This window comes from Melopsittacus undulatus, chromosome 19, assembly GCF_012275295.1.
Source record: "Melopsittacus undulatus isolate bMelUnd1 chromosome 19, bMelUnd1.mat.Z, whole genome shotgun sequence".
Lineage (NCBI taxonomy): Eukaryota > Metazoa > Chordata > Aves > Psittaciformes > Psittaculidae > Melopsittacus > Melopsittacus undulatus.
Genome location: NC_047545.1, coordinates 4,294,712 through 4,319,475, shown reverse-complemented (window position 1 = coordinate 4,319,475; position 24,764 = coordinate 4,294,712). Strand labels below are relative to the sequence as shown.

The window sequence follows — 24,764 nt, the reverse complement described above, 5'->3', positions numbered from 1 at the left end:
GCTGAGCAGCACCTGCACTGGGAGCAACAGAAGTGTGCAAAGCTTGCGGCTCAAGAGAGCGCATGGAATGGGCAGAGGGAGGGAGGGAAGGCCCTGATGTGCCTGGGAGCACCAAAAGAAGAAAGAGCAAAGCACAGAACAGGAGGAGACAGGAGAGGGGAATTCAGCAGCCTGGAGGCGATGCTGCCGAGCTGGATGCCTGGGCAAGCCCCTAGAGAAGGTGTTTGATGTCAACCCTCCTTCTGGAGAGCCAGCCCCGTGCACAGCACCCTGGGCTCTTCAGGGCCACCAAGGGGGACAGTGCAGGCATGACCCTGAGGACAGCCCCAGCTCCATCCAGCCACCCTCCGGCCTTCCATTCCAGGGCTCTCAGATGGGCTTGCTGAGCTATCCAAGCACACTCCCTATTCTCTTCCTTGTCTCCAGCTACAAGGAAAAGCAAGGCACAGCTTGCTGCAGTTGTGGGGTGGGCAGCTAACCCCGGCCACAGCCTGCTTCCATTAGAGAAGGAAGGGGAAAGAAGGAAAGGGGAATGGACAGGAGTGGCTGCTGGGTGCCTCAGGGGCTGCTTTGTTTCTCCTGCCTGTCCTGTCCCATAGAGGACTTAAAGCACATCATGATTTACGAGGAGCAATCTCTTGTTTGCTGCAAGCCCCTGCTCCTTCCCAGCCCTCTCCCAGCCCCAGGAGCTGCTCTGCTCTCCCTTGGCTCTCGCACCTGCCAAGAGCAAAATGAATAACTGCTTGAATAGAGCGAGCTGAACAAACAGCCCCGGCTGCATTCCACCAGGTACCTGCTGCTGTGAGCTCAGTGCTTCGTGCTGGGGCTGGGTCCATTAGAAACCAGCAGCAGCTGAACACGACCTACCGGCCCCATGCAAAACCCACCTTGACTTAGGATCACAGAAACAACTGGGTTGGAAAAGCCCTTTAAGAGCAGCAAATCCACCCATTCCCAGCCCTGCCAAGGCCATCACTTCCCCATGGCACTGAGGCCTCATCTCCATGGTGTGTGAGGGCCGGTGCCTGCAGCCCTGCCCTGGGCAGCCTGTTCCAATGCCTGAGCACCCTCTACTTGTGTGAACGTGCCTCAGTTTCCCTACCTGGATCACTGCACAGGAGGACAGTGATACCCTTTGATGGTGAATAACCAAACCAGAACTGCTAAGCCACACAGCTCCTCGTGACCAATATCCAGCCTGGAAAGCTGAGCCAGAGAGCTCCCAAATCCCTTCGAGACACAATTGTGTCAATGCTCACAGCCTCCTGGGAAGGAGACAACTTTCATCATCTTATTTCATAGAAGACAAAGCTGAAGCAGAGAGGGAAGAAGGTGCTTTTTTGAAAGCCAAAGCAAAAATCCATGTCAGAGCCAGGCTACAATTGAAGGGCCAATGCTCAACTGGGCAGCTGGTCTCAAAGCACTGGGCCATGCTTTTAGGAAGAGAGAGGTCTGAGCAAGGGCAGATCCAGCCTGGGGGTTGTCTTCCACCTTGGCACCCATTGGGCTCTTTGTGCGACTGCTTTGCAGTGTTATTACATTTCTATTGATCCATCCCCTGCAGCCTCAGCACATCTGCTCCAGCTGCAGGAGCTCTGCTGGGAGCCGTGCTTATTTACACAGCTGACAAGGATTTCCCCAGTCAAGTTCATTAATGACATGAAGGAGATGCACTGCTCTTTCTCATTAGGAAGAGATCTCTGTCACAGAGGCCTCCTCCTGCCCCTCTGCAGGACACCTCTGCAGGACACAGGAGGGCTGACCTCTTTGGAACATCCATCAGTTCCTATCCCTTCTGCCTGCACTGCACTGTCTTTTCCCCATCAGGTATCAGACACTAACAACTCCCTTCTCTTGTTTGCCTTCCTCTGCTCCCTCTGCACTTAAGGAAATAGACCTGAGGGTATTAGGAACAATTCCTTCCCCAAAGGATGCTCAGGCATTGGAACAGGCTGCCCAGGGCAGGGCTGCAGGCACCGGCCCTGCAAGTGTTCACACAGCCTCAGTGCCATGGGGAAGTGGTGGCCTTGGCAGTGCTGGGAATGGTTGGACTGGATGCTCTCGAAGGTCTTTCCAACCTTGCTGATTCTATGGTTCTATACAAGCAGCTGAACAGTGCTGGTGCTGCTGGACTTGTTTCTGGCAGGGAACTGTACAAGAGGTAAGTGAGCCAGGCCATGGGGCACAGCAATGGGCAAGCAGCAGGGGCAGCCATGGGGAGGGATGCTCACTGATCCATAGCTGTGTGCCAGGAAGGCAGCACACCCAGGAGCACAGAGCGGGTATCCCTGGAGCATGAGCCCTGTCCCTGCGGAGGATGGAGGAGCACACTCACCTCCGCGGTACGTCCTCCAGGTGTAGTACTTCCCTCGGAAGGGGACGTTGTCGAACTCGGCACACTGCAGCTCTCGGAAGTCCTGGGAGCCGGGCGGGCAGTCCTGCAGCCACACAACCAGCCGTCAGTGCCTGTGTGAGCAGGCTGACACCAACCCTCCGAGGAGATGGACACCCATCCTGACAACTGGGCACTGATACAGTCCGCCAGGAGCATCCCTCCAGGCACTGTGTGAAGACAGATGGTACGAGCCCTTTCTGCAGCTACTGATGTGACACTTGCTCTTGTGAGCAGTCACAATCAGAATAGTTAGGGTTGGAAAGGACCTTAACATCATTTAGTTCCAACCCCCTTGCCATGGGCAGGGACACCTCTCACTTAGGCCACATCACCCAAGGCTCCTTTAGAAGCCAGATGCAAACCCCGGGATAAGCAGTAGGGAGCCATCTATTTTGTTCACCACCAGCCTGTGGATGTTAAAGCTGCTGCTTCCCAAGTTCACAGCTCCATTGAGCTTCCCTGCAGCAGTTATTTCCTTGCTCCCATTATGGTTTAACCCTCAGCCTTGGGAGCAGGGCACTACACTGCATTTTGTGAGCTGCTCTCACCTGACCAGGCCTGCACTGCGAGAGGCAATCACTGTCATGTCAGTGCTTGAAGCCTCTGATCTCTCCCCCTTTCCCTTCTGGATGCTGAAGCCCTGGAGGTACATCCCGCCCATCCTCCCTCTGAGCCTGGTGAAGGCGTGCATGGTCCTGCTTGGATTTCCCCACTGCGGGATTGCTGCCGGCACCGCACCGCTCACCCCATCGGCTGCCTCCTCCCATGGGTTCCAGAATGCCCTGTATCCATGTGGAAAGGGCTCATCCCTGCCACCCCAGCAGAGCCCCGCTCCTCCTCAACCCCAGCCTGGCAGTACTCACATCGGTGTTGCAGGACCGGTACCGCTTCCGCTCTCCCAGGCAGTACTTCCCTCCGATCGTGGGCCTGGCAAACCAGGAATGAGATGGAAGCTTAGGGAATGGAGCTGCTCTTGTGGCAGCAGCTGCCTGAGTCTGCAGGAGCATCCTGGCTTTTCCCAACCCTGCCCTTCCGCAAGGACGGATCCCGCATGGAGGGGCTATTGCCAAAGCACAGGTCCTGAGCAGAGCTCAGGGCTCAGCTGCAAGTGCTTGATGGAGCTGTACAACCCTGTGGCTGCAGAGCATCAGCAAAGCAAGGGCAAGGAGCTGCTGGGAAAGCAGGATCCTGGCTGCTGCCTTTCCCACTGCCCCACAGCGATGGGCACACACGTACACCTACCGTGGGCTGTCACAGTGGCGAATGGATGAGGATACACCTCCGCCGCATGTCCTGCTGCATTCCCCCCAGGATGACCAGGATCCCCAGGCACCATCCACACCCTCCGGCCTGGTGCCAAAGGGCACGCACTCCCTCTTGTAGCACCACTGTAGGAAGACAGAGCTTTAAGCCCCCCGAGCACAGTCATCTCCTCCCACAGCAGCCAGTTCAGGGCTGGGGTCTGGGTTGAACCCCATTGCAGAGCTCATTTGTCCCTCTGCAGGTACCCTCTCCTCCAGGTCACACTGTCACCATCTGCACATGCCGCATACTTGGGGTTCACAGGGATGCTGGGACCAGTGTCCCCACTCCAAATCATCCTGTGGGGCAGGCAGCCATGGCAAAGGGGGTCACATCCCCACTTGTGCTCTGAAGGGGTCCCAGGCACCAGGGTGACACAGGTTGCTAACAGAGCCATGTAAGAGCACACAATTCACTGCCTGCAAGTGGCAGCAAGTCCCATGGAACTTGGACCTGGGCAGCAGGGTCAGGATCGCTGGGGAGCATGGAGATCTCCTCCTCCAGCTGCTCCCTCCCAGAATGGAGTGAGTTTTGTACCCGTACTGGGAGCTGAAGCCGTGGTTAGTGAGTGAACACATCCGGCTCCGCAAAGGGTCCAGGTTAACACCAAGTTCTGATTGTAATAAAACCATGGTTATGTCACTGTTCTGCCTTAAGGAATCTGCCTGGCCCCATCCTATTGGGTGAAAGATGCTCAGAGAAACTTGCCTATGTTGGAGCTGGAAAGCATCCTGCACCCCTGGAGCCACCAGTGATGCAAGGAGCAGGACAGTGCCAGCCCGGCTGCACTCCGGGCACGGTGCCGGACACCACGCCTGGGGACTGAGATAATCCCAGGAAGGAAGGAACCGCTGTGTGCTCCTTCCAGGGGCTGATAACCCAGCCTGGAGCTGCTGGCACAGCCTCTCCTGGCTCCTTCTGAGCACAGCCAGCAGGGAGAATGATCCATGGCCTCCCGGACACTCATAGAGCCACCTCCCAGTGATCCCATGCTCTGCAGGCACATCCTGCTGTGCTCCAGACTGGAGGCAACTGGAGCTTCTGCTTCTGCACTCGGGGCTCTTGAGAGCATCAGTGTTAGGCTTTGTCCTTGCAGCCTGCCTGCAGGGAGCAGACCCTGGCTCGCTGTCCTGCAGCAAGCATGGACATAGCTATGAGACCAAATAGGAGCTGGGGGCAGGTAGGGAGGGAGGATGTGTCATGAGAGGCATCCTCACAGGATGCGCTGGCCATAACCCGTGTAACAAGTGCTTGGTTAATGGAAATGAAACAAGAGAGAAAAGAAAACCAAAACAGGCAGGGAAGGAGCCAGCAAGACACTGCCTGAGAAACCACCACCAGATCCAGGCCTGAAGTCACCCCCTTTGGGTTCCTGGGGTAGGAGAGGTGAAGCAGTAACAACCGCAGGGGACTTGGGAAGAGGAAACAACCAGGAGATTGGGATGAGGGCACAGCCACCACCCAACAGAAGCTGGTGGCCTGGCCTTGGCAAGGGATTGGACTGGATGATCTCCAGAGGTCCCTTCCAACCCTAATGGTTCTGGAACAAGATGCTCCTCTACAGCACACAGCATTGCTTGAGGTCACTGTGTTGTGCCTCCAGGAGCTCGCTGGAGCAGGGACTTCATATTCTGCATTTCCAGCTGCATGCTGGATGATCTGTACTGCAGGGTGATCCCGGATCCCTGGGCTCCTTGGCACATCCCAGCCTCTCTCCGTGCCAACGGGGATGGTGGGGTGGCTCCAGGCTCTGGGATGCAGGGAAGGACAAGCTGGTGGGTGCTCTTTAATCAACTCTCTGCTCACCAGTGCAAACAATAATACCAGTTATCACTGGAAGAGCGATTCAGCCACTCACTGTCATCTTGCTACGGTGCCCCGGGCTTCCTTACCCCCTTTTCAATGGTGTTGGTTTGGCAGATGGTCCCCTCCGCAGCAGGGATGCTGTTGGTTATGCAGCGGTTGCTTTTGCTCAGACACCATAACTCACTGCAGACTTCCTGGAAAGAGAGACATTGGGGGAAAGAGTGGGAGGGAGGAAGAAAGAGACAAAGAAACAAAGCTGAGATCAGGATTCACTGGTGCTGGAGGCTGTGGGGCCAGGGCAGCAGCACGTCGGTGCTGGGCTGGGACACGGGGACAGGAGCAGTTCCAGCATATTGGGGGGCAAATGAGATCAAATCTTGTGAGGTGTTGCCAGCCGCAGCCACCCCAAGGCCACTGACAGCTCATTCCCCTTCTCTGGACTAAGCCTGGGCTGGGAGAACTCCAATCACTTGGGATTTGGAAGTTCCACATCATTCAGGTGCCAGAGCTGGCACCCCAGACAGCCCCCACAAACCTGGGCTTTGTGCCACAGAGGACACATCTCCTTGGACATCCCAATGAGGCTGATCCTGCTGTGCTCCACCTGAGCCCTCTCCCCAGGGCTGAGAGATGTTCTTTTGTGGCACTGTGCAGTGGATGCTGAGCACAAGGACCCATTCCTACCACCTGCCAGGAGCATCCCTACACCATGTGGCCCCAGATCTGGCACAGGGATCTGGATCTGCCTCTGTGGGAAGCTGGGATTCCCCTGGACCAGCAGCATGGCACATCTGCCATCTCCTGCTACAGGAACGCACTGCAGGTCACAGTGTGACTACCTTGAGTACTGGCAATCTCCAGGCAGCAGAACAGTGCTAAAGGGAAGGATCCCTGGAAGATTCAGCTCTGTCATCAGCACAACCACAATAATGCCAGATCCTGAGCTCAAGTAGCTCCAGAAGTGGGCACTTCTCTCTGCCTCTGCTTGGTGCAGCCAGGTGCACTGAGTGATGCTGGGCTGAGGGCTCTACACCTCTTACCAGGAGGCTTCCTGAGCTGCAGATCCTGAGCTTCAGCCTCAGAGCACCAGCAAACAAAGAGCTCCCCTTGATCATTCCCACTGTCTCCAGAAGCTGGGTCCATGGCATAGTCACAGCTGCTAAAGCAGAAAGTCCAGGCCCTGTGAACCTGCTCTGAATCAACCAGGCTGGACTTCAACACATGCAATCACTTCAACACTCTCCTGCACTTGGTCTCCTGAGCTGTGCCCCATCCCTGGCAGTGCTCAAGGCCAGACTGGACACAGGGGCTTGGAGCAGCTGCTCCAGTGGAAGGGGTCCCTGTTTATGGCAGGGTATTGGAACTGGAGGAGCTTTAAGGTCCCTTCCAACACAAACCAGTCAATCAGGATGTAGGAGTTCCTGTATAGTCTCTGTGTCACCAAGGGAAAGGACTCCCCAGCTTCAACCGGTGACATCCGTTTGCTCTGTCCTCACTGTATCTATTCATCATCTGCTCTGTAGCAGCACAGAGGAAGGGATGCTGCCGTGTTTGTGCCATGTCCCTGGAGTGTGTTTATATGGGGCACAGGATGGGTGGACTTACACATTTACCCAGATTTATCTGCATGCCCTTGAGCCCTTCTACCCTTTGGGCTTCCCCAGACAAGCACGAAGGGTCATCACAAGGACATCTTGTGCCTTTGTGATCCTTGTGTATATACAGGAAGTGTCTGCCCGAGTTAAACATTAGCTGGGAAACAGGCATGTAAATGTGGGAAGTTTCCATTCCACAGCCTCTGGCTGAGCTGAGGAGGGACAGGGGCTGCAGGCAGGGGCACCTGACATCAGCTATCACAGCCACCTTATTCAGACCCAGTTTGCTGCTGATGCTGCTCTGGACATCCCCCTCGGCCATGCTAAAAGACAGCGCAGGACCAGGGAGAACCAAACTTTGCCCTGTGTTGACCAAGGTGAGCTGGGGAGATCACCAGGAGGTGGTTCAGGGTTTAACCACACTGATGAACGTTCAGAGTGTTCACATCTGGTCAATGCAATGGCAGCGCTGAGCTTCCATCTACATGGCTGCAAGAGAAACTGAACCCTGGTCTGAGATGTTTCCTCCTTCACAGGGCTTGACTGACGTGGGTACACATACATGCGTGTCCATCAGACAGCAGAGCTGCTCGTGCATCTCCCTGTATCACTATGCTCAGCTGGTTGGCAATGCCCAGTACATTAAGAACAGCAAAATGCCAGACTGAGATCCAAGGAGACTCTTTCCTCCCAAAACAACCTTCTCTTTCAGTGGTTTCTCGGATTCAAAGACCAGGGAATGAGCTGGGATCAACCCCTGAGGGTGGGAAACAACCTCCTCCAGCCTCTCCCAAGGGAAGCAAGGCAAGAAGCTCACAGGGAACATGCCAGTGCCCTTTGTTTGAAGCAGGACAGCAAAGCAATGTGGGCAGCAGAAGAATGGCCCACAGGGCCCTTTGCCCTTGTACCCCTGTCCTCCACCCCCTGGGAACCGATAGTAAAGCAGGAAGGCTCTCTACCCCGTATTTACACTGGCGAGATTTAACTCCGTACTGGAAACGGCACTGCTCGTCTGCATCATAGGCCTGTCCTGGAGCCACTGTTGGGTAGATAAAGTCTTGCTTGGGAGGAGCATTGTTCAGGCATAATCCCATCCCGGAGCTGGAAACAAGAGAGGAGAATCAGAGCTCAGGAAGTCTGGTAGGAGAGCATCGTGGTGGAGGACCAGCAGCAGGCACTGCTCCCCATGGGGCTGCTTAACTGGGTAAAGCCAGGGCTGGGAAAGTGCTCTGGACTCTTGTTCCCTCGGGCTGGGAAGCACACGCTGGTTCCAAGGTAACCCTGGATGCTTTAACCTGAGGGGTCTGCAGGCTCTCACCAGCCCCTGTGTGTCCCAGCACCCACATGCAGCAGCAGGGATGCAGAGGGGCTGCCCTCCAGCCCATGGCTGCAGAGCCCCAGCAGAGAGCAGCCAGAGGTGCGGAGCTCAGACAGCCCCTGCTCTCCAACCCGTCCTTCCGCATGCCAGAGCTTTGGAGGAGCATCCAAGTTCTTCCCCTCCTCCTTCCCTGCTGCTCTCCCTAAATCAAGGCCCCTGTCACACTCCCCCAATCCCGGGGTCTCACACTCCCCATCCCAGTGGAGGCTCCAGGGGCTGTGCTCAGACGGGGGGGGCAGCACAGACTGTGGACAGGGCTGACATGAACATGAAGCTCCCCCAGCCCTGCCAAGGCCTCAGGGTCACCTGAGGACAAGGCAGCATTCCCAGTGCTGTCCATGCAACGTGCCTCGCTGCGGTGCACGTCCAGGGGTCAAGAGCTAAGGGGGGCAGGTTCTGATGCTGCCAGATGGTTGGGGTTGGGACAAGCTTTGTGGGACCATGGGGTAGGTGGCAGCTCCTCGGGAGCTGTTACAACAGCAGCATTGCGGATAAGGGGCTGGTATTCATTCCCTGGGGCTCTCCTCCACAGGGACCCCACGTATTTGCTCTTTTTAATCATCACCCCATCCTATTAGGTAGTGCCTGTGTCCTACCCAAAACCTCAGCAGAATAAACCCTGACTGCTCGTTTGGGGATAGAGACCTGAACTACCTGAACTCTGCATGAGAAGTGATCTCAGGTTGCAGAGAACATGACTCAGGCAAGGTGGTAACAGCAGAACTTTGGGACATAGAAGCCTAAATCCCTTCTCCTGAATCCTAAAGGTGGTTTGGATAACAAAACCAAAACCTTTCTCCTATGCTGCTCAATCACACCTGAAAACTCCTCCTCAGTGGCTGCCTGCACTCTGCAGACTCAGTCCTGTCTCCAGGTCCTCCTTCCCCATCACACAAACTCTCCTCTGCAATTCCTGGCTGAACTTCCAAAACATCCCGATGCTTCCAGGAGCTACTGACTTATATGTGAAGTGTCTGCAAGTGGGGAACCTAAATAAAGGTCTCACAGAGGCAAGGTATATGGGGTTGGTATCTCCAGCAGGCAAGCAGAGCATGGAGAAGTCTCTAAAGGAAAGAAGGAAATCCCCTGCTTCTTGGGATAGGATGAGACAGAGAGTGCATGGGCTGTGCTTTGGGGGCTTTACCCACTCCTCACAAGTGAGAGGTTGAAGGTGTGTACTGGCTACAGGGAAGAAGGAAGGGCAAGGTGGGATGGATTCCTTACTCCAGGAAGCTGGTGATGTAATCCCTGCTGCACGTGGACCATACAAATGGGTTGGTCTTCATGGTGATGTGAGCAGCCATCAGCTTGGCTGTTTCTTGCCCACGGGAGCCACAGCTGTTGCCGACCCCATCGTGATTCATGCCAAACCTGAAAGCACCATCAAGGCAATAGAGAGATGATCAGCTGCATTTTCAACACATCTGGATTATCCATAGGAAGGATTTTCCAGCTCCTGTTGGCAGGAACAAACCAACAAGGGGTCTTCCCTGGGACTCCCAGGGCTTCCTGTAGCACAGCACTCACGTGTGGCCAATCTCATGGGCAATGGTGAAAGCTGTGGCCAGACCAATGTCCTCATTGATGCTGCAGCTTCGTTCTCGTTCACACATCCCACCAACAGGGGCCAAGCCTGGGGAACAGATAGAGCTGTCACACAGGGTGAGCACAAAGCATCTGGAGGGGACATGGGTGCCATCTGAGAGCTAAATAATGTGCTTCATGCACACTAACCCTGAGCATCGCCTACTGTCAATAACAAGTTTCTTGCCACTGGTTGCACCGGGCTTTGGGATGGACCCACGGCTCTTATGGGCTGTGGGCACGTGTCAGCACTATCAACTGAGTTAGCAGGTTTGGAAACGAAAAGAATGGGTCAAAATCCTGTGAATTTCATATCCAACCCCCAGGCTGTGTGCAGAGAGCAGTCCTTGTCACAGTACTGGCACTACTGGTGGGGAACCTGAGATGAGCTGCACCAGCACTTGAGCATCCAAACTCAGTCAGGGCAGCCTGGACAACTAAGCCAGGATCCAACCTGACCATGTGTGTTTGGTTCTGGCTGACCCCCACCAGGTGTCATTCCCATGACCAGGAATCCAGCCTGACTCCACCTGGATGGCTGCATCATGCAGAAGTCCCCCTTGAATCATGGCAGCAGATTCTCCCAACCCTCGGCCCATACATGGCCCCACCACTGCTGCACCAGGCCAGGGAAGGAGCAGTGTCTGTTAAAGCAATGACTTGAGCCATCACAGCACCTCCAGCCTCAACCTCCCTCCCAGGCACCTCATCTGCAGCCACATCGGGTCACAGATCCACCAACTTCTGCTCTTTCATTGCAGTGATTCAGAGCAGTAATCCCTCCCTGCCTGCTTCATCGAGACCAGAGCAAGACAAATTAGGAGGTAGAGCCAGAGAAAGCTGAGGCTCTGTCTGCGTCTCGCAGTTTAAATACAGAACTCCCTTTATAGTCATCACAAAAAAGTCTCATTTCTCTCTGCTAAGCCAGGAATCCTTCATTAGGCTATGGACCAGCCCTAGACGCAAGAGGTTCTTAATCATCAGGCTGGACCTGACCCAGGGATAGAATGGAGAAGCATTCCGGAGCCCATCCATCCTCTGGGTTGCTGCTTTTAGTGTTTACAGAAGCAAGGAGGCTGCAGTGGAGGGGGCTGGAAATCATTGGCCTGTTCCTGGCTCTGCTGCCAGGGTTTGCAGTAGCATTGGGCAAATGCTTCCCTCAGCTCCCTCAGCAGGGAAGGGGGATGGCCCAGCCTGCCCTCACCATGTCCCAAAGATGTGTGCTGGTGGGAAGTGCTTCCAAAGGGGAGGCAACATCCTACCTACCCAGCGTGCCGCATGGCTTGTTCTTGTAGATGCAAATGTCATACCTGCAAGGAGAGAAAGCAGCGATAAGAACACAATTCCAGTGGCTCTGGGATGGCTGTCTCCATTTTAGTGATGTGTTCACCTCCAAAACACTTCAAAACAGACTATGGTTCATGCAGCACTTCTGGAACAGAAAGTACTGACTGTAAGGGGTAAGATGCTTCTGATCCATATCGGCCAACACTCACTCTTCCCAGGCTGAGACTCACTGTGGATGTTTAATGACGACTCCAGTGCCTTCACCCTGGGGCAGTGCTGAGCAGGGGCAGAGACTGGGGTTTGATGAGATGTGGTAAATGAGCAGGGACAATGCAATCCCAGCCTTGAAGCTCTTGGGGTTTGAAGGGTGGTCCGGCTCTGCTCACCAGCACCCACTGCATCCCTGGGAGCTGCCAATTCTCTGTCCAAGGGCTCTGCACCAGCAGAACAGGGGGGGAAAGGACAGGGCCCCCTCCTGCCTGTGACCTGAGGTCCCTTGCAACAAATTGTGTCCATCACATATGTCCTTCTGATTCTTCGTTTAAAATATAAGGAGAACATTTCAGTTGGAAAAGGTGCCCCACTTCCAAACTCACCGTGGCTTCATTCAAAGTCATTTGTGATATTCTTTTCTTTTCAGTTTAGTTCTTTACCAAGAATTGTCCAAACAAATTCCATATGGATTGATTCAAGGTGATCCTTCCCTCAGCTCCTGGCCTCGAACCCCAGCCATTGCATCAAGGAATCATCTGTTTGTACATCATTAGCCACATACAAGGAAAAGCTAAACCAAGGACAGCAAAAGTAAAATCTCCATATCCCTCACAATCACAGAATCATAGAATAGGGTTGGAAAGGACCTTAAGATCACCCAGTTCCAACCCCCCTGCCATGGGCAGGGACACCTCACACTAAACCATATCACAATAGGATGGAACAGCAGCTCCAAATAGACAAGCTTGGGACAAAGAGTGAATATCATCATTGAACTGCAGAGGTGAACCTTCCTCTGTTCAAATACCTTCTCCAGAAAGGGGCAAGACTAACACTGAAATCCACATCGGGTGGGTAGGTAGGAGGGGACCTGTGGATGTCCCAGAGCTGGCTGGGGTTGCTCCTTACTCCCAACATGCATTTAAACCAGTGTGTGGTTCAGGCCCCTTCACCCAGCTCTGAAGGTCTAATTCAGGTGCTGACCTGGACTGTTGTTACAGAAGCACAGAGACACAGGGCAGAGCTGCTCTTGAGCTCAGGGAGATGAAATCACTGCTTCAAGGATGCCTATCAGCTGCCAAGAAGAGAGTTCAGTCCTATATGCAGGCACCTAAACCGAGGTGAGCCAAACCCCATACTGGCTGGAGGCCCTCTGCCACTGTCGTGATGCTCAGATCCCATTTGTGTCCTCTTTTCCATCTTTCACAGCAGAGCAGATGGGGCTTTCCATTTCAGTAGGAAGCCTGATGTTCCATGACTCCGGGGTGGTTCCCACACATGCTCAACAGCATTGTAGACATGATGCCATTCACTTGGGTACACAAATGCCCATGTCTGCAAACTAAGCTCTTTGAGAGCACAAAAGAGACTGAGAGAAGACACTGGAGGATGAGAATGATCTGAACTGCAATAAGCTGCATTGTTGGAAGGGACAACAGGGCTGAGGGACAGCAGCAGCCAAGCAGCTTGTGGGGGATTGCATGGGAAGGAAGCTTTGGATGAACCACTTGGACAGGGATAAAGAACAGCTGTACAGAGGACACCCCCCCTGATGACAGCACTTCCAGGGTCAAGCTCAGCCTTACCTGGTGATCAGCACTGCGGTGTCATGGTTGGCTATGCCATTCTCGGGGATAGCATTCCCATTGCCATTCCTGTTCACAATGGATTTCTGCCACTTGCAGAAGCTGTCCAAGGATTTCCCAGCATGGTGGTTAATCTCTAGTGTGGGCTGGAATGGAAGCAATATGACAGTGTGTTCCCAGGAAAGCTCTGATGCAAAAGCATTGCCTGTTCCCATGCCAGCAAAGCACTGACACCCATTCAGATGCCCCCACCTTTCCACGGAGGCCATGGGAAAGCAAAGGCCACCTTACCTGATCCTCAGTGAGGAGAATCAGCCGGGTCACCAGGATATTGACAATATTGCCCAGACTCGAGTCCTGGAAAAGTTTGGCAACCTGACCTCCAAGAAACAAGAAAAGACGAGTCTTAAAAATGAGCTCCCTGGTGAGCTGGCATGGAGAGAACCAGGGTGGCTGCATCAGCAAGGGCTGCAGGCTCTGAACACAGTGGTTTAGAAAGCAGAAATAGGTCTGGGGCTCCACGTTACCACTTGGACTGCAAAGCCTCCCAACCCACGTTCAGACCTTGGTGTCTCCTTCTGCCTGTTTCAAGTAGTGAAGCCAGCATCCCACAGCAGCTTCTCCTGGCCTGGAGCTCAAGTGGGGAAGCCCCATGGTCCTGGCATTACTCAGCCACAGGATGAAGCTTTGGTGATTGCCCATGGGCAGGGAATGACACAGCATCTCTCAGAACTCTGCCGCCACACGATGGGTGTTTCACAGCAGATGAAACGGTTACAAACAGCATTGTCTGGAAATCTGGCATCTGCTTTAGAAATGCAAACAGAGCCAACCATGAAAAGAGATCCTGCAGAGGACAGCACAAAGAACCAGCACAGAGGGGCTTTCAGCAGCGTGATGGATAACTTCCAAACCTATCTCACCTCACAGGAGGATTCAGCATGGCCAATTCAGGCTCTATATGCATCCAGCCTGGTACCCTGCCGCCAGCAATGACCCAGATCTGATGCTGCAGAGGAAGCTCCTCTGCAGTAACCCAGAGACACGGGCAGTGTGCTATGGAAGAACGAGGGTATTTCTCCCTACCTCTCACACTGCTCAGCCCCCAAGCGTGAGAGCTCACTGTCCTTATGCTTTCCCATGTGTTTCTCAGCTTGCCTGGCCCTATTTGCAATGCTAATTTGAGATGAGAGATGCAGTTCAAAGAAAGGGCTTTGTTCTCCCGGTCCAGATCTGTAGCATCGTCAGACAGGCCAGAGTTTACCTCTCCTAAAGTGCTCTCCTATACAACAGAGAGTCCTTGCAGGCTCCAGAGTCACATTTTGACCCAAACATCTTGCTCTGGAAGTGGGGAGAAGCTATTGCCATACCGAAACAGATCCGAGTCCCCCAGCGCATTCCCATCCTACTTAGCTCCTTGCAGGAACAGCACACGGCACCCTCTGCCAAACCCAGACATCCAGGGTGATGAACAGGAGCTGTTCCTGCTTGCTCTCTGCTGCTGGGTGTTCCCCCCCTGCCCCACGGTTCATGATGTGGTTATAACACTTACAATATTCATGATGGCCAGGATGTACTGCTCGATGTCGCGCCGCCCGTGGTACCCGACCATCATCTTGTCAGCCACCACCAGGGTCTCCACATAGCGCTCTGTGCTGACAGATCTCTTCAGGGGCAGTTGGCCACGCTGGCTGTGGTTGCCCGAGGGCTTCAGCGGGGAAGGCTTCAGTGTCCGCAGCCACCAGTGCCTCCCTTTCCAAGGCTTCTCATCTGGAAAGGGAAGGAGATGTTCCTGTTGCCCTCTGGCAGCAGCTCAGCAGCACACAGAGGTGAGCGGTGCACAGCACGAGCTTGGTTTCAGGGAAGGAAAGGTCATTGCAAGGCTCTTTAGACATGTGTGAACCCAGCAAATGCCCCCAGTGCCATTGGCTGCATCTGCTGATCTCTTCCTACTGCAGCCCAGGGCTGTGCTCCTTCCCTGCCTGCATCCTGCCAGTGTCTTCCCTGCATCCTACCTGCCTCCTGCCCAGGCACTGCATGCAGAGGTGTGCGCCCATCCTTCTGCAGCAGCCCCATGCACTTCAGTGCATGCTACAAGGCCCTGCCCTCCCCTCTGTCACAGGCAAGAACAGTGTAGGTTTAGAAACTACATAGACATAAACTGAAAATAAAGCCATTGCAGATCATTTCCTCTTTCCTTTTCCTGCCAGGGCTTGAATTTAGGACTTGGCTCTTCCTCCACAGAAATGGCTGCAGCCTCCAAAGCAGCAGCAGCAGGTTTGTAGGACTTTGCTCCAGGCTTCACGTGCTACTGACCTGACCTTAGGGATGCTCCCAGCAGGGCCATCAGCTCCAAAGCCATGGCCTGAAGAATGGCAAAGGGCAGGAGAGCTGACTGGGAGATTACAACCACTCTCCTGCTCCATCAGGAGAGCTGGCTGAATCACCCTCCTCTGTTCAACATCAACCATCCAGCAGGGAAGATAGGCAGATCACAGGCAGCCCCACAACCTACCAGCTCCAGCCCCTACGGCTGCTCAGAGGGAGTTCACAGGGTGCTGGGCAGGTCAAGACAGGTCCAGCCTTTGGGGCAATGGGATGGGGCAGCTTTGATGGGGCCAGTTGCATTGTGGTTGTTCTGAACTGTATTTGGCCCATGGCTCTCACTGCACAGTCTTTGCTTTCCAAGAAGCAATTAGGAACAGGCTAACTTTTGTCTGGAAGCCCTGGAATGTGGCAAAGAGTCAGCAGAAGGGGAGTCTGTTGTGTCCATTGTGACTTTGGGAGCTGGGACAGGAGGAGAGGGGCCAGGGAAGCACAGGTTGTCCCCAGAGATGCTTGTAGGTCTGGGGACACCCAGAGCCTCCTCAGAGCAGTTTGGCAGTGCCCTGGTCCCTTCCAGTAGTGACTCCCCATCTAGGTGGGTGTCACTGGATGAACATCCTGAAGTGACACAAAACCTGCAGGAGCAACTGGGAACAGCTTTGCTTCTGCACCCACAAAAGGGTAGCATCTCCTCTCATCCTTACAGAGCCAGGGGAAGCCTCTGTAAAAGGAGGGAGCAGCATCCTGTGTGCATGCAATATTCTGGGTAGATGGAGGAACACTGCACATTCATAAGCCAAACTCTGGGATGCTGCTAGCAAGGATGAGAAGAACACAAGAAATAGGGAGAGGCCAGGGCAGACCTGGGTGAGTCATTCGGAATCCATGGGCCTGTAAGCATAGAAAGCAGGTAAATGTGCGATTGCCATCCTCTATAAACGTCTCCGAGATCCCACTGTGCTAACCAGCTCCCACATCCCACCCTATACAAGGCATCTTTCCACCTGGTCTCCAGCAGCAGCAACGTTATCTCAACGTGGACACAATCTTCAGAGATTAAAACCCAAAGACAAGTCTCTGCTGAGCATGTGGAAACTAAGATTTCTCAACACCTTGTCAATTGGCCAAATCTGGAAAGATTTTTCTTAAGAACAATAAGAAGCAGTTTTTCCTCTTCTATTCCATGCTCTATTTACAAATGTAAAAGCCCTGCTGTGAAGCAGAGAGCATAAGAGCTTACCAAAGACCAGGCCACCAGAAATGCTTAACACAAGTAAAAGCAAATAGAGAAAACTTTCTTGAACGCAGGAGATAAATCTGGTTCTTTGCCATAGTGTGGACCTTCAAAGCCTGCTCTACCAGGACTGCACTGGGATGGATTGAGGAGGTGTTGATGGGTACCTAGCACGCCACAGGCTGCATCCATGTGTGGGTACTGGAGAGACGACCGCTTGTACACGACGTGGGGGCTGCCCTTGCCCTCAGTCCCTGCACTGACGTTGGCTCCCGGGCTCAATGGCTCAATGAAATACTCCTCCTCATCTGCGACGATCACCCCATGCTGCAGAAGAGACAAAAGGCAATGAAAGAGGTAGAGAGAGAACTGGGTGAGATATTGCTTCTTGGAAGGAGCTTTCTGTGGATTAACCACTGAGTTTCTGGGGACTGACAATTACTTTGGAGAATGGGATGGAATCCTTCATTTATGCACAAACACTGAACAACGTGAACCTACAGACCAAAGGAAATGGAGCCAGATGGTCGTGGATGCCTTGGGACATCTTTGTTCACTGAAGTCTTTTGGAAATCACAGCCTTTCCCTGCAATGAGTAGTTTCCTATTCCACCCCCTCAGTCCAATCAAGAGCTGTCTGTGGGATCCTAAATACCTTCGCGTAACAGCACAACTCTGCAGTGGGATCTCCCTTCTGTACTGTTCCACCTCAAAGAGCCTTGGAAGCAGCTCAGGATCATTACCACCAGCTGGGAAACTCAGGCACAGTGCAGCAGAGAAGTGTAGATGCTCAGAGGCTGTTGAGAAACACTGAACCTGGAAAACCTGAAGCCTGTTTAGCAGTGAGCAGCCCGCAGAAGCCACAGTCTTTCTCTGCAGCCTGAAACCTGGTTTGTTGTCCTGTAGCCACTGCCCTTTTCACACCATCTCAGGCAGATGATCTTGATTTTGCCCCCTTATTTGCTTCTTGCTCTCCCTGATTTTATTGTTTGACTGAATGAATCTCAGCTGCTCTCTGCGAATGGACCTACAGTGATGACTGGGCATCCCAGTGGGATGAGCAGCCAAACCCACCGGGTGCCTGTAGGATCTCTCCTCTGCAGATGGTCCCATCCTCATGGCAAGTTTTCCTTCTGCCTAAAAAGTCTGAGCAACCTCAAGAGTTTTTGGCAGCCCAACAGGGTACAAGTAGAAGCTCCATTGCTATAAGAACGGGCACTGAATCCCACCTAACTCCAAGACACGTGGGTGTGCTACCAGCTGAACTTCACCAACCAGAAACATGCCTGACATCACTCGAGCAGGACAAGAAGTATCCCAGAAATCTGAGACCCACATTACCTGTGCACAAGCATAGATCTGAGTGCAGCAACACCCACATCCTGCATCAGCTCTGCGCCAGTGCTGTCCTTTAGATGTCACAGCACTTTTCCAGCTCCCCTCTATGCAAGGGGGCCAGGAGGCCTGTGTGCCAGCACAGGGAGTGGGGAAGCAGGTCTCTAAAACATCCTGATATCCTCGCATGGAAGACACCACCTGTGTAACAGCATCATTGCTGGCTGCTCATGCGGGAGAGCCTCTTTGGGGTGGACGCTGCCACCGCCATAGGTCTCTGCTCCTGTCCCTCCCTGCCACGGAAGCTGAATCGGGGCAGTGTGCGCACAGCGAAGTCCCCATCTCCAGAGTGCCGGGGGATTTCCTCCTGCACCGGGCTCTGTTGCTCTTGGCTGGGCTCCACCTCCTCCAGCACAAGCGAGGTACTGTGAGGTTAGCCTGGCGAGGGCTGTGGCGGAAAGCCGAGTGTCGGCCGGAGAAGCCAGCTGGCTGCCGGCTTTGTGGGATGGGGAGAAGGAGGTCACCGCCGCCTTGGGGCAGAGCACGTCCTGCCCCAAACCCATGTCCTGCTAGGAAAGGGATGCTTGCACTTAAACCCGGAGCATCCGCAGAGTGCAAGAGGCTCCAGTGCTGGCCTCGCATCCTTCAGCAGCGGAGCTTGGCCATCGCTGCCCCATCACTGACCCCAAAGACCGAGCTCTGAAGTCCAGGCACTGGACAAGACACAAGCCTGTTGAAAGGGGGCGGCGAGAAGCCCTTGGAGAGATCCCTGTGGTTTGTGGGGGAGCTAAACTGGATATCCTGTCTATGATTCACGCAGGTCATCTGCAGAGCAAGGATGGTTTGTGCTATAAAGTTATAACCACAGTCAAAAGCATGGCCACAGACTGCAATTCAGCTCTTCTATGTCTTCGTATATACACATGAGCAGCTCAACATTAGCCTCAGCAGCAGGGCCATGTGGCTTGCTTCAAGCTTTAATGCTCACACTGATCTTCAGGGGGCTTTTCAGGTGAAAGCATGGACACAAAGGGTTGAAAACCCTTTCAACTGTCCTTTGATGAGCTCTGACATAAGAGGTAAGAAAGTGGCATCTCTGTTCTAAAGCAGCCCTGCTCACAGCAGTGTGTTTTGGAAAATGGACCACTTTGCCCTTTGCTTCCAACAACATAAACCTGGGTGACTTTCCCCCTGCTCAGTCTGAAGCACAGCATGGTGCACCCTCCATGGGGAGAGAATCCCAGCATGGTTTGGGTTGGAAGAGACCTTAAAGCTCATCCAGTTCCAGCCCCCTGCTGTGGGAAGGGACATCTTCCACTAGAGCAGCTTGCTGCAAGCCCTGTCCAGAGCTAAACACAGCCTGTGGACTGAATTATCCCAGCACAGGTGCTGCTGGGCCATTGCTTGCCCTGAACTTGCTGCTTTCTGAAGTGGCCAGATCCCTTCGGAGCCAGCAGCATCCAGCTCCCCCTTCAGTGCTATTGTGAACATCAGTGAACTGTCCGGGACTTCAGAGTTCCCATATCTGAACAAAGGGCTAACCAAGAGTTTATGCAGCTCTGACTTTTGGCTGTGAGATAGAAACATTAGACTCTACGATATATAATGAGTCAGATTCTCATTTCTGTTAATAACCCACAGCACTGTTCTGGCACTGTGATTTAGCAATAAATCAAATGTGAATTCATTCCCATTTGGAAGCTCTTCCACACTGCCAGAATACTGCTATGAGGTGGGGCTGTAGCATAAATATGAATCTGGCCTACAGAGTCTTTTTTGTACATGTAACCCCTCCAAGGGAGCCATCATCCTTGGGATGCACTAAAAGGGTATGTTTCCTCCATCCCTCCATCTGGCAGGTCATGTAATGTGCTTTGGGAGCCAGAAAACGCACAGAAAAACAAGGATGGAAGTCCTCAGTGTATTCCCAGTGCTGGAATTGCTCATACCTGGAGTATTTCTGAGAGGCATTTGTCTGGCCTATTCTTAAAGATCTCCCATGATGTAGGAGCCACATACTCTCTAAGTAACCTATTCCAGAGCTCAGCTATTCCTATCACTAATGTCTACCATTAAGTTTTCTTGATGGTATTTAAGGCCATGATGTCCAGTCCTTGCTGTTAAGGCACACAAATTAAAAGATGTTAAGACATTCCAATTAAAACAGATGGAAAAATGCCCACCAACATTAATAGAAACTGGACTACAAACAAAACACACATCAGGAACTCCTACAGATATAATGAAGGGATGTGGCCTTCCTCACTCTCAGCTGACTTTTGATGCCATATTCTAGCTTGACACCAACCCCATGCCTTTCCCACCACCATGGAACCAAACCAGCTTTGCACTTCAATAGCAATGATCAAAGAGGCTACCATCACCTCTGCTTTATGGGCATCTCTAGTTGTTACCAGTGCCCTTGACTGGGCAAAATCCAGACTCACCAGTCCATTGCAGTTGCTGATGGCGACCTTTGAGTTCAGATACTGATCCTGCAAATGTCCTGCGTAGTGGCAGTCCTCATGGAAATCATGCTGCCAGTCCACACCATCTCGCTTCCAGTATTCCACAGTGAAGTGCTCAGCCAGCAGGTTGGAGTGCAGGGTCAGGTTGAGGAGGAACTGGGTTCGGTGGGCAGAGACTTTGTAGAAGACCTGCTGCTCAGATGGCTCGTAGGGCAAGGAGCCCAGGCTGCGCCGAGGACGCTGCTTCAACTGGCTTCTCACATCAAAGGTGAGGAAGTCCCCGTTTTGGTCCACTTGGATGGGGAAGGCGATTTCATAGTGATCCAGGCTGGAGAGGAACTCCTCTGGGGAGGGAAAGCAAACAGAGCAGGAATGACAATGTGCAGAGGGAGGCAGCGTAAAACACAGGGATTGCAGCACAACTGAGCCACAGGCACCACAAAACAGTGGGACAGTCCTGACACAGAGGGTCAGAGAATCCCACAAAGGTTTGGGTTGGAAAGGACCTTGAAGCCCATCCAGCTCCAACCCCTGCCATGGGCAGGGACCCCTTCCACTGGAGCAGCTGCTCCAAGCCCCTGTGTCCAACCTGGCCTTGAGCACTGCCAGGGATGGGGCAGCCACAGCTTCTCTGGGCACCCTGTGCCAGCGCCTCAGCACCCTCCCAGGGAAGAGCTTCTGCCTTATGGTCTGTCCAGACTGCTGGATCCTTGGGGTGTTCCCAAAGGCCTTAAGTCTTTCCCTGTCCTACCAATAGGCTTTGAGCCTGTGGAGCATTACTTTCTTCCTCTGCAGGTGATGGAGAGAAATGGACGGGTCCAAGGGGCCACTCAGTCCAGATCCTGGCTCTGGCCCTGAACTATCCCTCATCTCTCCATCTCTACTGAGCAGAGGTTGTGCAGAGTCACAGTAGGAGGGTTATTTTAACCTGGATCCCTTCAGTAACAAAGCTAGCAATAAGATCTCTTCAAAACAAACCAGAATGAGCCGTGGGGCAAAAATAGCTCTGGAGAAGACAGTCTTGCTAAGGAATGGTGGTGTTCTTCAGAACGTCTACAGCTGCCACGTGGACCTGCTAACTCTGCTTTGATAACCTGTGTAACAGCACAGTACCAGCCTTCCCAATCACAGCTGCATTAGGGCATTAGGTACTGAGCATCCTCCCAAGAGGCATAAAGGTAATGTCCTTGCAATGCCAACCTTGCAACCAAAGTAAGAAAGAGGGTAATCAGAATTCCCCAGCTGAAAAGGTAGTGAGAAAAGAACTCAGACATCCTGACTCCCCAGCCAGGTCTCTATCTATGACACCATCCTCCCTGCCCAGCTCACCAGGATGGCATTCTTTATTGTATCAGCCTGGCTGAGCACCTTCTCTTGGGGCACTTGAGTATTTGAGCCTGTCTCATTCCACTTAGAAATGTGCTCTGACATGGTCCCTGTTGAAAACGTCTGCCTGCGCTCGCAAGCTCAAGCAACACTTTTGGCTGTCAAAGAAATTGGCACTCGACAGAGATTTCTCATTTTCCAAGCAAAATGTCACAGGGACTGCCAGATTGGAGCTGAGCGGAGGTCTGGATGGCTCTGACAGCCCTCGGTACCATGGGCTGCAGCAGAAGATGCATAAAGTCATGCATCTGGGCAGGCTAGCTCCTCTGATCGCAGTGTGTTCTCCTGAACCTCTCGGCACTGGAGGTTTGCTCATGGAGCAGGAGAGGATTTGTCTTCTTTTCACTCTGGAAGATTTGTGCTGTGCTTTCCGCATCCTGTTTGTAGTTGTTTCCTAAGCAAACAGGAGAGGCCAGGCTGCTCCAGGGTGGCTCCACACAGCACCCATCTTCAAAGCCTTCCCAGCCATCACAGGCTTGGACTCCAAATTACACTCTTACCGCATGGCAGCACTGGAAAGTTTCCTTTTCCCCTGGTGTGTTTTCCAATGTGGGAGCCTGACAGAGCGGTTTCCTTGGCCACTGGTAATGGGACAGTCCTTCCCACCAGCTGGGTTTAGGGGTTAGCTCCCATCCTTCCAAACCATAAGCACTTCTGGCACCTCTCCCTCGCCTCCACAAGCCAGAAATAATTATTAGTCTTTTAACTTCCTGTGCTCCAGCTTCTCCTGCATCTCAGCTCCTCGCATGTGATGCAGCCGGGCAAACAAGAGTGACTGCATCTAAGCAATGACCTCAGGCTTGGAAATATTCACTATCGGAAGCGTCTTGTTTGTCTTCTTCCCTCTCTGCAGTCTTGCAGAACAGTGAATGGGAAGGAGGTTTGTGCATGCAGTGGTTACAAAGGGCCTGGGAGAGGGCTGCAGCCCCTGTTCCTGACCCATGGGGTACATGCAGCAGATTAAAGCCTGAGGGATGAGGTTGGGTGTGAGGTCCTGCTTTTGCTGCAGTATCACTGTGCATCCTCTCAGGGATGGAAACTGAGGCAGGGGAAGAAATATCTCACAGCAGTCCCTGCATCACTTGAATGTTTTAGGAAGTGATACTTTAAAGCGGGGATGCCACAAACAGAAACGATAATAGAGACTTTCAACACAAGGAGGAAGCCAGTGTCCTCATCCACTGTTACAGCCAGCTCCTTCCTCTCCTCTAAACACGTGAAAGATTAGATTAGGTGCTAGGATATTAGGATCTTCTACTCCCTAAACCCATGTACCCCACCCAATATCACAGATGTTCCCTAACTCCCTCATTTGCTCATCCCTCCCTTGGTCATGCTCCCTGTATTATAGGAGCTCCCAACAGCAAGAGCAACACTCTTTGGCCTTCCTTCCTTCTCTTCAGAAAAGCCACCATGTGCCCTGTGACCCCTCAGCCACTTCAGGCTGTATTAATAGCTCTTGGCCTGAAAGGCACAGTACTGCACCGACCGCATCAGGAGGGTCTGCACTGGTGATAAGCAGCCTGGTGTTCCCAGAGCGCTGTCAAACTGCTGTGGAAGGGATGCTATAAAAAGCCTTTCTCCAGGAAAACCTGCCCACGGCTGCATGGGACTGAGCACACTTGGACCATAAACCCCCCAGGAGAGGGCAAGGGAGAAAGCTGGGAAGCAGGAGGGAACGGGGTGTGGGGATAAGTACCTTGCTGTCCGGTTCGGGTGGAAAGGGAGCACACATCTATAGGGGCAGGGATGGTACAGGAACAGAAAGGGCACAAGGAGCACAGAGGAGCAAGCTGAACAAGGAGAGGGAAGGTGAAAGTTGGAGGGGGGGGGGTTTGTTCTCTCCTTGTATCCTCACCACTGCTTCTCACTTACATTTACTCATTACTCATTTAAAGGATGAAAAGGAAGCAGATGTTTGCTCCGGGCTTCTCACCGGAGCAAAGAGGAGCCCCAGCTGCAGTCCAGACCCAGTTCCCAAGGGATGGCTGTGGAAAGCACTGTGGGATTGCACAGCTTCAGGCTGCCCTGGCATTATGGCAATGTCACTGCATCCTCCAAGGGTCCATTGGTTTACATGTGAATCGGGAACTGGGGGATGTTCTATGAAATGAGGAATGTCTCATCTGTCAGTCACTAGAATTAAACTAAGGTACAAGCAGGACACTTCTTTTTGCTCCAAGCCCATTCAGCAGCATGTTCAACTGCTGTTCCCTGCACTATTAAATCCTACAGCCTGAGTGTACACGTTACATCTGAATCTCATTACATCTCTTCTGGCTTGAAGAGGCCTTCGACGCTGGGCTCCTATTTCCCACCAAGATAATTACAGCTTATGACTGTGATACCTTAATCTTTTTCCTGCATAAAACAAATACACTGATCTGGAGTTGTGCACATGGGGCGTGTGAAACCTGCTCCATTGCTAACTGGAACAAGTCACTTGGTCAGAATCAGTGGCTTGTTGAAAACAGCAGCCTTTACCCTCCGTGCCTCCAACTGCTAAGAGGAGATAAGTGTTTCACCCTCTTGAAAGGGTGTTGTGAGGATTATGTACCTCCTATCTCAGCAGCGTGGTAAAGTGTTGAGTAACATCAAGAGCCTGATGTCAACTGTTCCGGATGCAGGGAGCCTACAGAAGTGCTCTGACAGCAAGAGGGGCCCATGGGGCAGTGTGAGCCTTGGGACTGGGGAGGGAACAGGCTGCAATCCCCAGCTTGATGCTGCCACTGCACCATGGTTCCACCAACATCATGGGCTGAGATTCATCTCCCAGACTGCCTCTGGGAGAGCACAAAGACATGACCTGTAAATGCGATGAGCCCTGGGGTTTAGATCAAGGTGTATGCACAAACAGCACAGGGACTCATG

General features: G+C 53.0%; 1 protein-coding gene across 2 annotated transcripts in view; it reads right to left on the bottom strand.

Annotated features, from left to right (window-relative positions):
- Positions 1 to 24,764, bottom strand: part of ADAMTS10 (ADAM metallopeptidase with thrombospondin type 1 motif 10) — a 46,321-nt gene that overhangs the window by 8,702 nt on the left and 12,855 nt on the right. For both annotated transcript variants that reach the window (XM_005141226.3, XM_031054976.2), the window contains exons 3-15: positions 20,487 to 20,851; positions 16,873 to 17,032; positions 14,699 to 14,916; positions 13,438 to 13,521; positions 13,147 to 13,292; positions 11,327 to 11,370; positions 10,004 to 10,109; positions 9,701 to 9,847; positions 8,058 to 8,199; positions 5,590 to 5,697; positions 3,638 to 3,783; positions 3,259 to 3,322; positions 2,336 to 2,438 (exon numbers count right to left, since the gene is read on the bottom strand). In XM_005141226.3, coding sequence (XP_005141283.2) covers positions 2,336 to 2,438; positions 3,259 to 3,322; positions 3,638 to 3,783; positions 5,590 to 5,697; positions 8,058 to 8,199; positions 9,701 to 9,847; positions 10,004 to 10,109; positions 11,327 to 11,370; positions 13,147 to 13,292; positions 13,438 to 13,521; positions 14,699 to 14,916; positions 16,873 to 17,032; positions 20,487 to 20,851 — 1,833 coding nt within the window. The remainder of the gene's footprint in view (positions 1 to 2,335; positions 2,439 to 3,258; positions 3,323 to 3,637; positions 3,784 to 5,589; positions 5,698 to 8,057; positions 8,200 to 9,700; positions 9,848 to 10,003; positions 10,110 to 11,326; positions 11,371 to 13,146; positions 13,293 to 13,437; positions 13,522 to 14,698; positions 14,917 to 16,872; positions 17,033 to 20,486; positions 20,852 to 24,764) is intronic.